The 14,993-nt window shown below is 32.4% G+C and overlaps 1 protein-coding gene and 1 long non-coding RNA gene across 3 annotated transcripts in view; both read right to left on the reverse strand.

Annotated features, from left to right (window-relative positions):
• Positions 1-1,693: 1,693 nt before the first annotated feature.
• Positions 1,694-6,518, reverse strand: LOC134198883 (uncharacterized). The gene is made up of 4 exons (XR_009973147.1): positions 6,403-6,518; positions 4,222-4,685; positions 3,187-3,270; positions 1,694-2,014 (listed from the first exon to the last, which is right to left on the reverse strand). It is a non-coding gene; the product is annotated as an uncharacterized LOC134198883 (long non-coding RNA).
• An 88-nt stretch (positions 6,519-6,606) lies between these two features.
• Positions 6,607-14,993, reverse strand: part of LOC101740697 (tyrosine-protein kinase Dnt) — a 65,767-nt gene continuing 57,380 nt past the window's right edge. For both annotated transcript variants that reach the window (XM_004932394.4, XM_021352060.2), the window contains exons 8-13: positions 12,810-12,987; positions 12,548-12,710; positions 12,282-12,425; positions 11,911-12,070; positions 11,531-11,667; positions 6,607-9,154 (exon numbers count right to left, since the gene is read on the reverse strand). In XM_004932394.4, the coding sequence (XP_004932451.1) occupies positions 9,043-9,154; positions 11,531-11,667; positions 11,911-12,070; positions 12,282-12,425; positions 12,548-12,710; positions 12,810-12,987 (894 nt within the window). In that variant the 3' untranslated portion in view covers positions 6,607-9,042. The remainder of the gene's footprint in view (positions 9,155-11,530; positions 11,668-11,910; positions 12,071-12,281; positions 12,426-12,547; positions 12,711-12,809; positions 12,988-14,993) is intronic.

The raw sequence follows: 14,993 nt of genomic DNA on the forward strand, positions 1-14,993 counted from the left end.
CGTTGAAGTGATAAATGTTCGACGTAGCAGCTATTAGATGGTAACCAGAATTGATGTGTCGGCCAACGCTCTTGAAGTCATAAATTTCACCACCCTGTACCTTCACTCGGAACGAATCTTGGACGTGATGGTTCGGTTTTCAAAGAATTGTTTGTGTGGCTGCTTGTGTGTTCTGTGTTATAATTTTTGTTTATAATGCGATTAATGAATGGCCGTTAGAGAATCGATGTAGACATAATTACAACATTATTTACGAAATTAATCTACAGTGTGTTCATTTCTGATTCTTAAAATAATTTACAGATTTGGTTAATTGAATCATATCGACGCTTGAAACGCAAACGTGACTAAGCGACAATGCGCGAACTTTACAGTAGACTAATTTAATGTTGAAATACCTGAAAACAAAATTTATTTTAACGAATCTAGCTGTAATAGAATTTAGCTAGTAGCTGTAGGATTGAAATAATTTATATAGACCTAGAAATATATATTTTTTGCGCATCGAATATAGTTATTGCCTATCATTTATGTGAAAGTGAAATGTGAAGTATTCCAAATAGTTAAAGATTATAAAATAATACAATAAAAGTACAGTAACAGCAAAAGTAATTTAAACAAAATATTGCAACGGATCTTTGCCAAGTGGCATGAATAAATTTTATTAGTTGTTTATGTAAACATTTTCTTTAAATACAATTTTTTTTTGTAAATGTTGATATTCCATTTTCTACAAAGCAAGTTGTTTCCACTCAGCTCTACTAAAGCTACTCTGGCTTTCACAATGGGCTAAACTAGGGCAAACAGAACAAAAAATTGAAACTGTGGGTAAAGTACAATTCAAAATTTAAAAGCACAAAGAAACTAAAAGCTCCACGTGTTGCCTTTGAGAGGCACTATCCGACTGCGAGTAGGCCGGAACCTACACTTTAAAGCTCTGCTCTCTTTTATATCCGGTGGGCTTTCAGCCCAAAATAATGGCTAGTGAATTTTTTATTACAATTTTTCTCAAATTTTCAGTTTAAATAAAAACAGTGCAAAGTTCTGTTATCGCGAATTTTCTTCTATCGATTCCCCAATGGCAACGTAGCTTGTGATATCACTAGTACAGTGTCAATGACCCATAAAAAGTAGATGAGTTGGCAAAAACCAAACCAACCCTACAAGCTTTGTTAGAGGTTCTTTTATCTAATCCTCTGTCTTTGCTAACGTAAATTCAACCTTAAAACCATCACGTCACAGTTAAAATTTTAGTTCGGTAGACATTTGCGATACACCTTTTTGGTGTTTAAGTGACGATGTTGTTAAATACACGTGCTGCCAGGTGAGACCGGTATCTATATATATTTTTATAAGAATTACGTTTTATTACGATATCTCGAATGTAATGAAGAGCAATAAATCCGAAACTTGGTTATGTGATGTATGGGACGCAATCAAGCGACCCGAGTTTGTCAGAATTCTAGGCCACTTGCCAAAGTTTTCGTTCTCATCTTTTTCATTTTTGCTTTTTTCATTTCGTGTGTGCCAAATATTTATTGGTATACAATTTGTTTGTTTTTGTTTTTGGGTTAATCGACGCTGATGTTAGTACAGTATGATAATATTAGTTTATTTCACAATACCTTCCAATATTCTATAAATTTTTGGCGTCACTTTTCATAGAAATCACGTCCACAAAAAAAAGATAAACTGTAGATCCGATTATAAGATATTGATACATAGAAATAACAAGTAAAACAAAAGTAAATAAAAATGTAAGTGAAACAATAAAATATTTAACCAAAAAAAAAAACTGACCATATTAAAAAGTAAACTAGAATGCGAAATAATATTTTCTTTTTAATTATACGTAATTCATTTGATCATTTGATTTCAAAAAATTTTGTTGTCTCATTATTTTCGTTTTATTTTGTGGCGGAAATTTCAAATTCCTATTATCATTACGTATCACAATTAACATTACAATTATGACGCATCTAACGCCATTTAATATGCTGATCCTTATTTGGCACTGAAAATAACTAATATTTACTAAATAAAACTCAAATTATTAAATTACAACATTTAAAAGACAATGTAAATGCAGCCGAGGGATGTGAATACGAAGTTTTGAAATTATTCAAGTTCCTAAGCTAAGAATCTAATAAAATCTATAATGTCTTGATATGTCCCACAAATATATAATATAAGTTTAAAAGTCTGATGATAAAACGGCATTTTATCGACTGACCTCATAAAAGTTACGGCTTGTGGACGCATAAACACAGTTCATAACGTGAACTTATGGGTTTTAGTTTCCCACGAATTACCGAGTTTGTCCATTTTACGATATCTTTACGATTAGAGCTTGGGAATTGTTTTCTGTTAGCACAATGTCCGGTGTTACTAATTTCGTTACTGTTGTGGTCGTGCGATAATTCTTCAATACCTATATGATTGCTTAGCGCTATTTTTACATGTGTAGTTTAATAGTCAGACAATAGGTGCCAGTTCTTATTCAGGCAAGTGCCGATATTTATTAACAATAATGCGCCCACCTAAGAATAATCTTACATATTATTGTGAAGGAAAAGAATCTGGAAACTGACATTTTTCAGACGCTTTCACCGCTTCATACGTTTTTTTTTTTATTGCCCTTGTAGGCAGACGAGCATACGGCCCACCTGATGGTGAGTGGTTACCGTCGCCCATGGAATTCAGCAATGCCAGGGGCAGAGCCAAGCCGCTGCCTACCGTTTAATACTCTCCACAAGCCTCGTTTGAAGAAGGACATGTCATAGCGCTCGGGAAACACCGTGGAGGGGAGCTCATTCCATAGCCGGATGGTACGTGGTTTGCTAGGTTTTGTTGCTATAATGTTTGCAATTGGGCCTTTTTTTTTATTGCTTAGATGTGTGGACGAGCTCACAGCCCACCTGGTGTTAAGTGGTTACTGGAGCCCATAGACATCTACAACGTAAATGCGCCACACACCTTGAGATATAGTTCTATGGTCTCAGTATAGTCACAACGGCTGGCCCACCCTTCAAACCGAAACGCATTACTGCTTCACGGCAGAAATAGGCGGGGCGGAGGTACCTACCCGTGCGGACTCACAAGAGGTCCTACCACCAGTAATAATTATATATAATTGTTTAATATTATGCCTTATAATTGTTTAACTAATCAAGTGACTACACTAACCATTTTTATCACAGGTTCTCCGGAACTGATAGTTGTTTGCGATCACGTTTTGTATCTAGCGATTATTCGTTTTTTGTTTTGAGTCTATAAACAGTAAATAAATAGATTATATTAAAGCGATGACACGAAAAAAAAAAAAGCAACTCAATTATTCGGAAACTCTACAGTGAGCCAATCAAAATAATCGCATTAACGATTCAGTCGTCGATATCACAAACGAAAAATGGTTTTGTCTGCATTAATTCAATTAACATCAATCCAAATTGGAAACGCAAGGGCGTTTGGTTGTGTTGTGTTAAAATTTTACATCCTTTTGTCTCCCGCTCGAATCCGTTTTTACGGGTGACATGCTTTTAATTATAGCATTCACGTTGTAGTGTTTGCTTGATTTTGCATTGTGTCAAAAGACTATTACAGTTATTTTATTTAAGGTTATATTTTTGAAAGCTATGTCACTTTTTCACGCACTTTTTTCGCTTAATAGAAGAATTTTAAATAGTTGACCGTTGATGGGCAGACGAATCCTTCATGATTAAGCAGGTCGGTAGTATCGGTAGACCGTGAGTTTGTCAAACAAACTAAGCTTTATAGCCTTATAGTTTGTCAAACAAACTAAGCCATAAAACTGAATAGCTTATGAAATAAGCTTAATAAATAAATAATAAAACTTTATAGCTTATGATACGAACATTATGGGCTTATGAGTCACTCAGCTGATCAGTAACTGAAATAAAATTAAAGTTTTTTGTAAACTTACCATTGATACTTTTATCTGTATCGCTTGTATCTGTCTATCTATATATGTTACGATTCATTTTAAAATTATATTAAAAACGTATTTTCGCACATATCAAGGACATGAAATTTCACTTCTTTAACCTCTCCAGTGTTTGTCTTTATCAAGATCACCAAGATAAAAAATGTTAGGTCGGTTTGTCATCCAAATGAGTTTTAGTTGCTTTTAAACTACACTAGTGACTTATCTTCCTGTGTAATTAAATAAATCTGAGAATTCTATAACTTGATTATACGTACACGATTATATTCCTTCAGCATGGAAAGTTACGAGAACGTGGAAGCCGTGCTTGATGTAGCAAGCATGTTCTTCTGAGTCAATCGCCTAAGCGTCAATAAAAGGGTATCTAAAAATCTTCACAAAACTCCATTTTCCTCGAGTCACTTTTAAGGGTCGACCCTTGAAGCGTTGAGGTGAAAATAATAGCTGTATCAAAGCGGAATTTGTCAAAAACACGACTCTGCGTGCACTTCCGTCAATTCTCTCCAATTAATAACTTGAAACCATCCTTGTCGCTCTTGGTTTTATGTTAATTAAACTGTCCCTCTCGTGTCCCCTTGTTTGAGGAGCCCCGTCGAGATAGAATATTGCCACTTTGTGGCGCCGCCTCCCGCGGGCTGTTTATATGAAGAGGCGAAATTGCAATATTTTCTAAAGTCAACGCAAGAAAATATTGGAAAAATTTTAAAGTTTTATGAAGAACCTGAAACATTGTTCAAACAAAACGGCTAGAAGGTAACAAGTTTTATAATTAAAAATCCTGGCCAAAGAATGTTTAACGTTTATCGAGTTTCTTTATAATGTCGTTTGAGGAATGTAGAAGTGAAGATTCAGCGCTGATACTTAATAGTTACTGTGTATAAAACAAACCCATTCTCATTAAACTGGCTGATATTTTTTTTTATTGCCCTTGTAGGCAGACGAACACACGGCCCACCTGATGGTGAGTGGTTACCGTCGCCCATGGACCTCAGTAATGCCAGGGACAGAGCCAAGCCGCTGCCTACTGAATTTTGGGCCTGAGAGTTCGTTCATAGCTGGATCTACTTCTAAGTTTTAATCGATTCAAATCCGGAAAAGTGGGAAAACAAAGAAAGAATATTATGTATTGGCGACAAACTATGGTTTAAAAGGAATTGTTTTTTTAACATACTGTAAGTTTATTAATTATTATTTTGCGATTTTTATCATATATCCCCGCTATCATTAAACCTAGTTAGTATCTGTATCGGTCAGTTCCCAAAGGCGTGACAATTGTATGTAGTTTAGGGTTTTTAGGTGATCAGGTTTTTTTTGTGACACCTACGCGCGAGTACTCATAAGACGTCCTACCACCATTTTTAATTGTGTATGATTGTGTATAATGTCCTCGATTATTATTGTAAGTAATGTGACTTTATCATCAAGTCTAATGAAATATAATCGTAAGAGCTAAATCAATTTAGGCGTATCTCGAGTATTCATATGTCAATCAAAGAACAATATACTCTTAAATGGATACCTAAAAAGTTTAGTATAAACGAGGGTAAGTTATTGAGTGATAAATATTCGGTCACAAAGGTATTGTGGGAGGACATTAAGTGTACTAATTTATATCCCGTGACCCACATCCTGAAAGTTTTCGGATGTGTTTATGGTTTAAGCTTACTTTCTATTTAATTTGATTGTGTTTGGGAGGTTTTTATTGTTTCGCACCGTATTCACACGTGCAAGTTGGTTACTATTTTGATACGAAACGAACTTAATGAATAAACAGCTTTACTACGAAGAGGGACCAATACGTCATCCAGTGATTGCAGCCCGGCATTGATAAATTTATCATTATGCCGCATCATAACAACAATTTTTTTATGTTGCAAGCCAGATTTTCTATTTTATTTACTTGTTGTTATTTATTGTGTAGAATTGTAGCTTATGATGTGTATTGTGTGCCTAATAAATAAATAAAATAAAAATTATCATCAGATTTACCAAAAACTAAATTCACTTTTATAAAATTTTTACTTCTAAATACTTTAGAAGTTTACTTACTTATCATTAGCATATCACGGCTAGACAAAGAGTGATGTTTCAAAAGGCAGAGATAAGGTCTCGTGTACAATATTACCTATGAATATGTATGTAGACTTATTTTTCACCGTTGTATCACCTGTCATAGGAGCAAAGTTAGCCCTTAGAAGCAGCTAAGGTAAATAAATTATATTTCCCTTTTTTTTCAACACATGCCCGAGTCTACTCTGGATTAAGCTCGGTTGTTAATCAATAGACTAACACAGAATACGAAAAAAAACATACTTTTTCTTATCATAGGCAATACATAAAATATGTAGCTTATTCCCTTCGATTCTAATAGATTCGAATCGATATTAGGGTTAACAGCGTCGGAATTTCTACACTAATCAGACTTATTAAAATTTTACCTGGGTTCTGACTATTATTAATATTCATTACACTTTCCATATGAATTCATTGAGATTCCTATCAAGCCACTGGAATAAAAACGTTGTCTTGCTAAACTGTCATTTTGTCGTTTCGTTGCTTCTGCTTTTTTTTTTTCATTAATATATACTTTATGTTTAGTTAGATGAAAACGTGTTTGTGAGAGGTAAATAAAATGAAAAACCTTTGTAAAATAATTTTATAGTATTTTTTTTTTCTTAAAATGTTATTGAAGCAATATCATTTACATACATCCATTTAAAAATAAAACAATTACTTACGTACATTTACCAAAATGTTTTACACACGTCTAAACATTAAATATACAATCACATTCGTCTGGCACTCAACGTCACAATAACATTGTAACTTACTACAAAATTCCGTACCTTATATTAAACAAAACATAGACAATTTTCGCGAAATCTTATAATATATTGAAGTGCATTTATAAGTACTTAATTCAAAGTTAATTAGTATACCAGTATTATCATTTTATATACGACTTAATCTCTACCTCATAATTAATTGGGTGAATAGACATAAAATTCTAAATTTTCTTTGAACGAATGGATCTTGTCGATGAGAATTAAATGTATTCAGTTTAAAAACAAAAAGAACTACAAAAATTCAATTAACACTTTAAGCTGATTCGAAAAGGTGCAAAGTATTGAATCAAAATTCTTTCGAATTATGCATTATAATGCCTAGCTAGAAACACCCTGTTTGATCCATTACGCTTTACAAATTACATAGCATGTAATATTTTTTTTTATTAAAACAAATAACTACTACTTGAAGGATCTAGAAACAGGGTAAGTAAGCGCACATTCTAGAAATTAGGGTTTCAATTAATTCAGCATAACCTAATAAAATATTATCTATCTCATCACTAAAGATATACCATATTGGCCAAATTTCCTACTTAGTGTTACATTTTTAACGAAAAAATAAAACATGTACTAATCACACTGGGATCTAACTACTAAACTAATGAATAATTGTTATTTAATAGACATTTAATTTTTCGCATATACCTATTTGCTTTTAAATTAGGACTTTAAGGAATTTGTATAGGGAGTCAACATTCTTACGTCTAGTTTTGGTATAAATTCAAATGTAAAAATAAATATCATACCAATAAGGTCGTAAATATCTTGTGAGTAAGCAAATAATTGAATAACAGATTAAAGTATTGCACGGAATTAATCACAGAATCATTAAAATGTTCATAAATTATTATTGATAATAATTAGTAAACGGAAAACAAAAACTCAACGTCTAACTTCCATCAAGCTTATATACAAATTCTTCAAAGCCTATTTGATATAGATCATGACTAAACTACTGTTTTGGTGTTAATCCTTCAGCCGGCCTGGACGGACTTTATGTCCTCAGGAAATATATTCTAAACTTAGAGCTATAATTTAATATTTAAGTAAATTCATAGGCATACCTAGACGATATAATTTTATTTAAAGGTAACTTTGACACGCATATTTTATTTTAAAATTAAACGAAAAGCTTATTTGATTAAATTTAATAAATATTTATTTAGTTATAATTAATAAGTACAATACATTACAAAATATATATGAATAAGTTTTAATAACTGTGAGTCTTCGTTAAATACTCTTAATTCGAAATAAACATTGAATATTATCCACTGCAAAACAGTGTGCTTCAAAATTATCTACATTTAATAATAATATGTATGTATTTATTCATATACTTACCATTTCTATTTGAATCTCAAATTCCTTTCGCATCGGCCTTATTTCTGTATTTACAGGTAAAATATTTTATTCGTAAAAATACAATTCATCTGTAACCTAAATCTCTTATTAGGCTCTAATTGTTCAGTCCAAACAAATAACTAATTTTTTTAAATAAAATTTATTTATTCAAGATATTATTCACGATTTTGGACACAAATGCACGGAAATGGAAATATTCATCAATAAATCTTATTTGGAATAATAATCATTCTTTTGAAATTTAACATTTTGTATGTACATTGCGTTCGGATTATCTCTTTTATTTCTGAAATTAAATTGATACATAATGAGTAAGTTATAAATTATTCAATGTTTATAACAGCCATAACATAAATACAATGCTTCGTAGTAGTATAATTTTAGTCATTACTATGAAATGACCAATTATATTGATATCAATGATAATCATCGAAAATGTAAACCTAATCACGACAATAAATTATTAAAATACTACAAGAATAATATCTACCTATTCATTTTATTTTACCTTATCAACTGTAAATGTTATCATAATTAATTTAATTTTAATAGTCACTTTTATTACTCTATACAAAACTAAATTCATATTAAATTAAAAATCTAAAAACAAACTTTTGACTTTGGTGTCTTGTCGTTGACCAGGAGGCACAATGGCTTAATCAGAAATAAGAAAGAAATAAACAATAAGGAAGTTAGGAAAGAAGTGATTTTAGATTCAGATTACTCAATTTAATTGTAAATTTAAGAAAAGTGACGAGATCTTATCATAGCTTAAATATTGTTCATAATGAACATTTTACCGTTAATATTTATATTATTGAAATGTAATATAGAATGAAGAGACATATTAAGAAGATTACAATTTTATATATAAGTGCTTAACGCTTGCCTGAAGTCGTGAAGTGCAGCTAGCAGTTGAGGAGCAGTTGGTCGTGTTGAAGGCGGAGTCGTCCAACACCAAGACATAAGTCCATACCTGAAAGAATATTGTAATCAACAGAGGAAATTGGAAATTAATTATTCAAGTCTGCTTGTAGGACCTCTAGTGAGTCCGCACAGGTAGGTACCACCACGGAATAGATAAATAAGGTTGGAATGGTAATGTAGGCGGGGCAAGCGTGCCACAGTTATGATCGTACAAACATAACTCGACCGATTCTTTCATTCACCGCGTTTAGTGCGCTTCGGACTACTTGGCGAACAGATCTCCGCTTTATAGTGCCGTGTTGTGCAATTATAACTTGTAAAACAAAAAATCAGACCTCAAGTATAGAGCGAGGAGGTATATCTTTTGATCGGTAAGTCGAAATTACCATTTAATTACAATATTATTTGTCTAAAACATAAAAATATACTGAGCATTATGAAATTCCAAACATTAACAATATTATTGCAGCAAGTTATAAATAGCATACATTGCGCCATGTGTACTCGCCCAATGAACGCAATGACCAAGTCAGCTTCCAATGTACTACATGCATTGCGTTCTCTACACTTCAATCTTTGAAATTTCGGCCTTTGCCCTGATTGGCCGTGCAGTTTGTCGATAGTGAGGTGACCATGTGGTGAAATAAAATCATCGACAGAATTCTCGACTATATTTACATTTGACATGGATAATTTTTGCATTATTTTATATTTAATTAATGATACCTAGTATATTCTTAGTGAGACATATTTTGAGTAAAATAAATATGTATTATTATTATTGAATTATTATCATTGAATTAAAGTGAAGGTATAATATAAAGGGACATGTAGACCTCTAATTTACGGGTATTTACTTTATTGTCTAAGACGTATTAAAATCTAAGTAAAATGCTATTTGACTTATGCAGTAAATTAAAAATTTTAGGTTTCCTAAAGAACCTAACGCCGGGGAACAATGGATTGACGTGACAGGTAGAGGAAACTGGAGACAAAGACGAGTACTATTTGCTCTAAACATTTTACTGAAAATGATTTTATCATAAAAAAAATCAGAATACACTTAGTTTTGAAAAATTCATTCGCAATTAATAGCAAGCGCCAACTGCTTAACAAATACGTTTTATTCCAGCGACAGTGACTATTTGTAATTAATAAAAGTAAAATAGTTTTTTTTTTCAATATTTATTTCATGTTTCATTTTCTCCATTCATTCATCAGATAATTTATCGATAAAGAATATCGATTTTATCAAGCACTAGCGTGTACGAACATTTTTATTGCCTTTTTGCGTGTGTGAGTGTGTATGCCTACGGGTGTTTTGTGCTAGTTTGCGAACGAATATCTGTCCTGAGATTTATGTGTGGGTGTTTTTGTTGTGTGCGAAATACTTGTAATCACAGTGTGTGTATGTGTAGAAATTAAAATAGTGGGGATGAAGCGGCGACACTGGTTCTAATACAAAATTAGAGCAAAGGCCTTTCCAACCTTATTTATCTATTCCGTGGGTACCACCACCCCGCCTATTTCTGGTGTAAAGCAGAAATGCGTTTCGGTTTGAAGGGTGAGGCAGCCGTTGTAACTATACTGAGACCTTAGAACTTATATCTCAAGGTGGGTGGCGCATTTACGTTGTAGATATCTATGGGCTCCAGTAACCACTTAACACCAGGTGGGCTGTGAGCTCCTCCACCCATCTAATCAATAAAAAAAAGTCGTTTGCGTGAGTAAATCGCACGCTAGCGATTAGCTTGTAGTCTTTTTACGAAAACTTAAAATTTTATCTTTTCTTTGAAACTGGGAATTCGATTAACTGCATTAAAAATTATTTTAGTTTAACCTAAAGATCAGCTTTAGCATTATGATACCTATGATCTTTTGTACCATGTCGTTTGCAAAATCCTTTTATCTCTAAGAGGTATACAGGTAGATATCTTAAACACCAAAAATAAATAAAAAATGAGCTGCGAATCTTAAAACACCAGTTAAGATCTCTCGTTTGTCACTTGAGTGATTTCTCATTGCAACTCTATTCGAAGAGGAACTTTTATGTACAATAATTATGGAGGTTTTCAATACAAAAAACAGTCAATAGTGGTTACAAAGTAAATGTGGAGAAAAAAAAGAACGGAAAAATAATAAATAACAATAAAAAACAAAACATAATACAATTTTTTATCGAGTATCTATGTAGTTTTGCTCACATATACTCTAATAGTAATATATTTAGTTTAGATTCTAAAGTATAACTAATTCTAACGGGAAAACATTCCAAATGTGAACGATTTTGATAGTAAAAGAGAGTTAAAAACGTAACAGTGATTTTTCCAAAGGAATTTGGCAATTCGATTTTTCATAACGTCGATTTTTCTTCTTTCACAGTGATTCATTTGAAATCATCGTGATCTTTTAGTGATTAACTTACAATTCATCCGGACAGTTGTGAGGTTGTGATGGTCTATAGCCTCCGTTTAAAAATGCTCCAACGTCAGCAGCATCAAGTTCAGCCAATGGAGAGGAACCCAGAGTTGCCAGTTCCCATAAGGTTATTCCTAACGACCACTACAAAAAAAATAATAATTGCAGTTCAATATCTTTCCAAGAATTGTACTTACTCTCATATAACTACTTACTCTCATATTACTGTCATATAATTTATCTCTTATTGAAATAAATTAAATGAAAAAATATTTTACATTTCCAAGTGAACGAATATTATCAAATACCTTTTACTTCTTCAGAATTTTGAAACATCCCAATTTTAATAAAAAGGTGTTCAAGAAGAGGATTAAAAATGTAACTCACTACATCCGAAGCAGTAGAATATTGATTTTGAAGTAACGTTTCCGGAGCCATCCATTTAACAGGCCTATTCTCGTTATCTCCAAGACAATGGTAATCATCAGGAAATAGGTCTCTAGCTAAACCATTATCCGTTACTTTCAGTCTTAATTTTTCGTCCACCCTAAAATATTTAAAAATATTTAAATCCTTAACTTTTTTATTTAATAATTTAAAGTACATAAAATTTGAATACTTATAAAATAAAATATGAGAATAGCTGAAAATTGAGCCAAATGATAGTAGAAATCAGTGATCATTTGTGTATTAAATTTTACTTAAGCTATTATGACAATGCCAGAAAGCAGTACTAATTGATGAACTAATCTACTTACACACAATTTCTGGCAGCGACATCAGCGTGAACAAATCGTTGAACATGTAGATAAGATAATCCACAAGCAACCTGTGCTCCTAAATCTACCAGTTCTCTAGTTGCTGGAGCTGACTGCTGACCCAAACGGCATGATGACAAAAACCTGTTCATCACAAATACCTCAATTGTAGGTTTCGTTCAGATCTAACTAAAAGTTATACATACATAAATATAAAAATATTATATCAATGAAGTAGAAAATACATAGAATTAATTTGCCGTTACCTTTTTAGATTAGAAGAATGCGAAGGACAGCAATAAATCAAAAGTGGTTTCCTCGCTTCTTCAGCACATGCAGCCATTGGTGTTAGGACGTTTGCATGAACAAGTCCGTATAACCTTAATCCCTCTGCCACAAGTAGAGCAGCTTGCATAGCTGACGCTGCATCTATTTCGATTTAAATGAGTTTTTATGTACGTTTATTAATTAATGGAACCAAGTAAAAAAGAAATGGGTATAGAAAACAAATTCAAAGTTTTTCCTAACCTGAAACAGTCTTCACCATAACTTCTTCGTAAACATCGCCTTTTTTGAATACCCCTTTATAGATTCTTCCGAAAGTACCTTCGTGGATGAGAATCTCCAAGCGTATGTTCGAACGAGAAGTAGTAAGAACACGAAGTTGTTCTGCTGGATCAGTGACGCGGTCTTTTGTAACGGTTTGCTGTTAAAAATATTGAGACTTCGTTTTTAATAGAATAAATTAAGTTTGATCAAATTTGTTTGTTTTTTGTGACAAAAATTATAAAAAAATATTATTACAGAATCAAATTATTGCTGAAGTCAATGAATGAATTGCAAATTAGTGCTGATTAAAAAACCTTAGAGATAATATCATAGAAGAATATCTAATGGTAAACATCATCACAAAATGTGTCCTAAAATTGTATTCTGAATTTTACTAAAACTAAAGTTAAAATTCCAGCTACCTGTCACTATTTAAACAAAGAATCCGTAAGTGGAAAATCAAGTCGACACGAGAAACTCGGTTAAAACTTCAATATCGCGCTACACCTATCTCTATTTAGTCCTTAATTAACAGGTGCTGAACCTAATTGCATTAAGCTGCAGCGACATCCAACGATAAAGCTTATCGAGTTTGTTTCATACCAGGAACGTTCTATTTCGCTTTGTGATAGTGCTGCAAAAAGCGACACTATGGGATTAAACACAAAAGATTTCTAATTCAATTGGTTATATTACCTTATCATTATTCTCCAGTTTTTGGCTTTATCTTTTTGTAGCTATGTAAAAACATTTCTTTTCCTGTGATTTCCATACGTATAGTTCACTACATCAAGAAGATATACTGCAATGCTTACTCTTCTTACTAGTGAATAAAGGGCCCTCGCGGGAGTTGGAAATTTCTAAAATTTCCTAAATCAGCTTGTTCCACGCAATGGCGGTTTTTTTGGGAAAATATAAGATCCATACCAGTAGGCAATGAAATGCATTCTGCCAAATTTAAGCCTAGGATTTTTTTTAAATCCCGTTTGTGGCATAACACTATATCATTTTTGTTTCTTATATCTGAGCTCTAATTAGCAATATTTCTCCTCCTTGTTTTCTTATTTACCCCTGAAGCGTTCATTAGCACTCCCTCAATAAGGATACTAATTCATATTTCCTTCCAAAGACTAACAGCAGCGCGATAAATTCACGAACAAAAGAGGTTCGCAAATTAAAAACTCTGTTCTTTGCCAAGCCCAATAATGAGCAGATATAGCGAACTAGATTTGGCAGCGAAATCATAAAATAAGTATTTTCTGGCAAAATTTTCTCTGTCTTGATAGCAAATCATAAAAATTTAAGAAATAATAATACAGCACAACATAATTTCTAAGCAAAACCTATTTATATTGTCAATTCATTGCGATAAAAATATCATATCACGAAAGACTTTTAGAAAGTTTGAAATTAGTAAGGCAGTCTTTGAATTCGTTCCTGGAAAAGCTGTTACTTTAAGCGTATACTTTTTAATTAAATTATGTTAAGAACTTAAAAGTCATTCGGATCAAATTATTTGTAGACTTTTCCCGCTTTTCCCTTGCAGCCGAGCTTTTCAAGAACAAGAAGAACGTTAACTGCATTATGTTCGTATCACCTGCAGGGGGACGGGGTAACTCGTCTCGAATTGGATTCTTAATGACGTAAAGGTCCCATTTTATGCAGAACCCAGCCACCCTTCAAGTTCAAAGACTTTTAATAAAAAACGCAATCTTTCTTTTAGCTCAAGTTCTGTCAAGCGGACGCTGAGGTTTTTTTTTTTTTTTTTCCTTTATTCTATTAGATTTTTAAAATCAAAATATCTAAATTGATGTCCAAAGTTTATATTTAGCCCAGAACACTAAACAAAAACTTAATGCTATTTTCGCAAGGATAAATTTATTGCTCTTTGAACTGTTCGTTTACTGCTGACAAAAAAAAATCTTAAAGAAATACGCTATACAACTTCAAATCAAAAATAGTTAATATGTAAAACAAATTGGTGTTATATGATGAACAGTTTTCAATTTGCAGATGACATTTTGTTAACCGTCATAAGAAATTAGCAGGTAGGTAACGAAAATAATGTCGTATTTCATAAATTTACGTAGTCACAACTAGGGTTGAATCGATTTACAATTACGAATTACAATCCAAATTAAAATAATAAAACAAGTAAAACCA

This window comes from Bombyx mori, chromosome 5, assembly GCF_030269925.1.
Source record: "Bombyx mori chromosome 5, ASM3026992v2".
In the NCBI taxonomy this organism is placed as follows: Eukaryota; Metazoa; Arthropoda; class Insecta; order Lepidoptera; family Bombycidae; genus Bombyx; species Bombyx mori.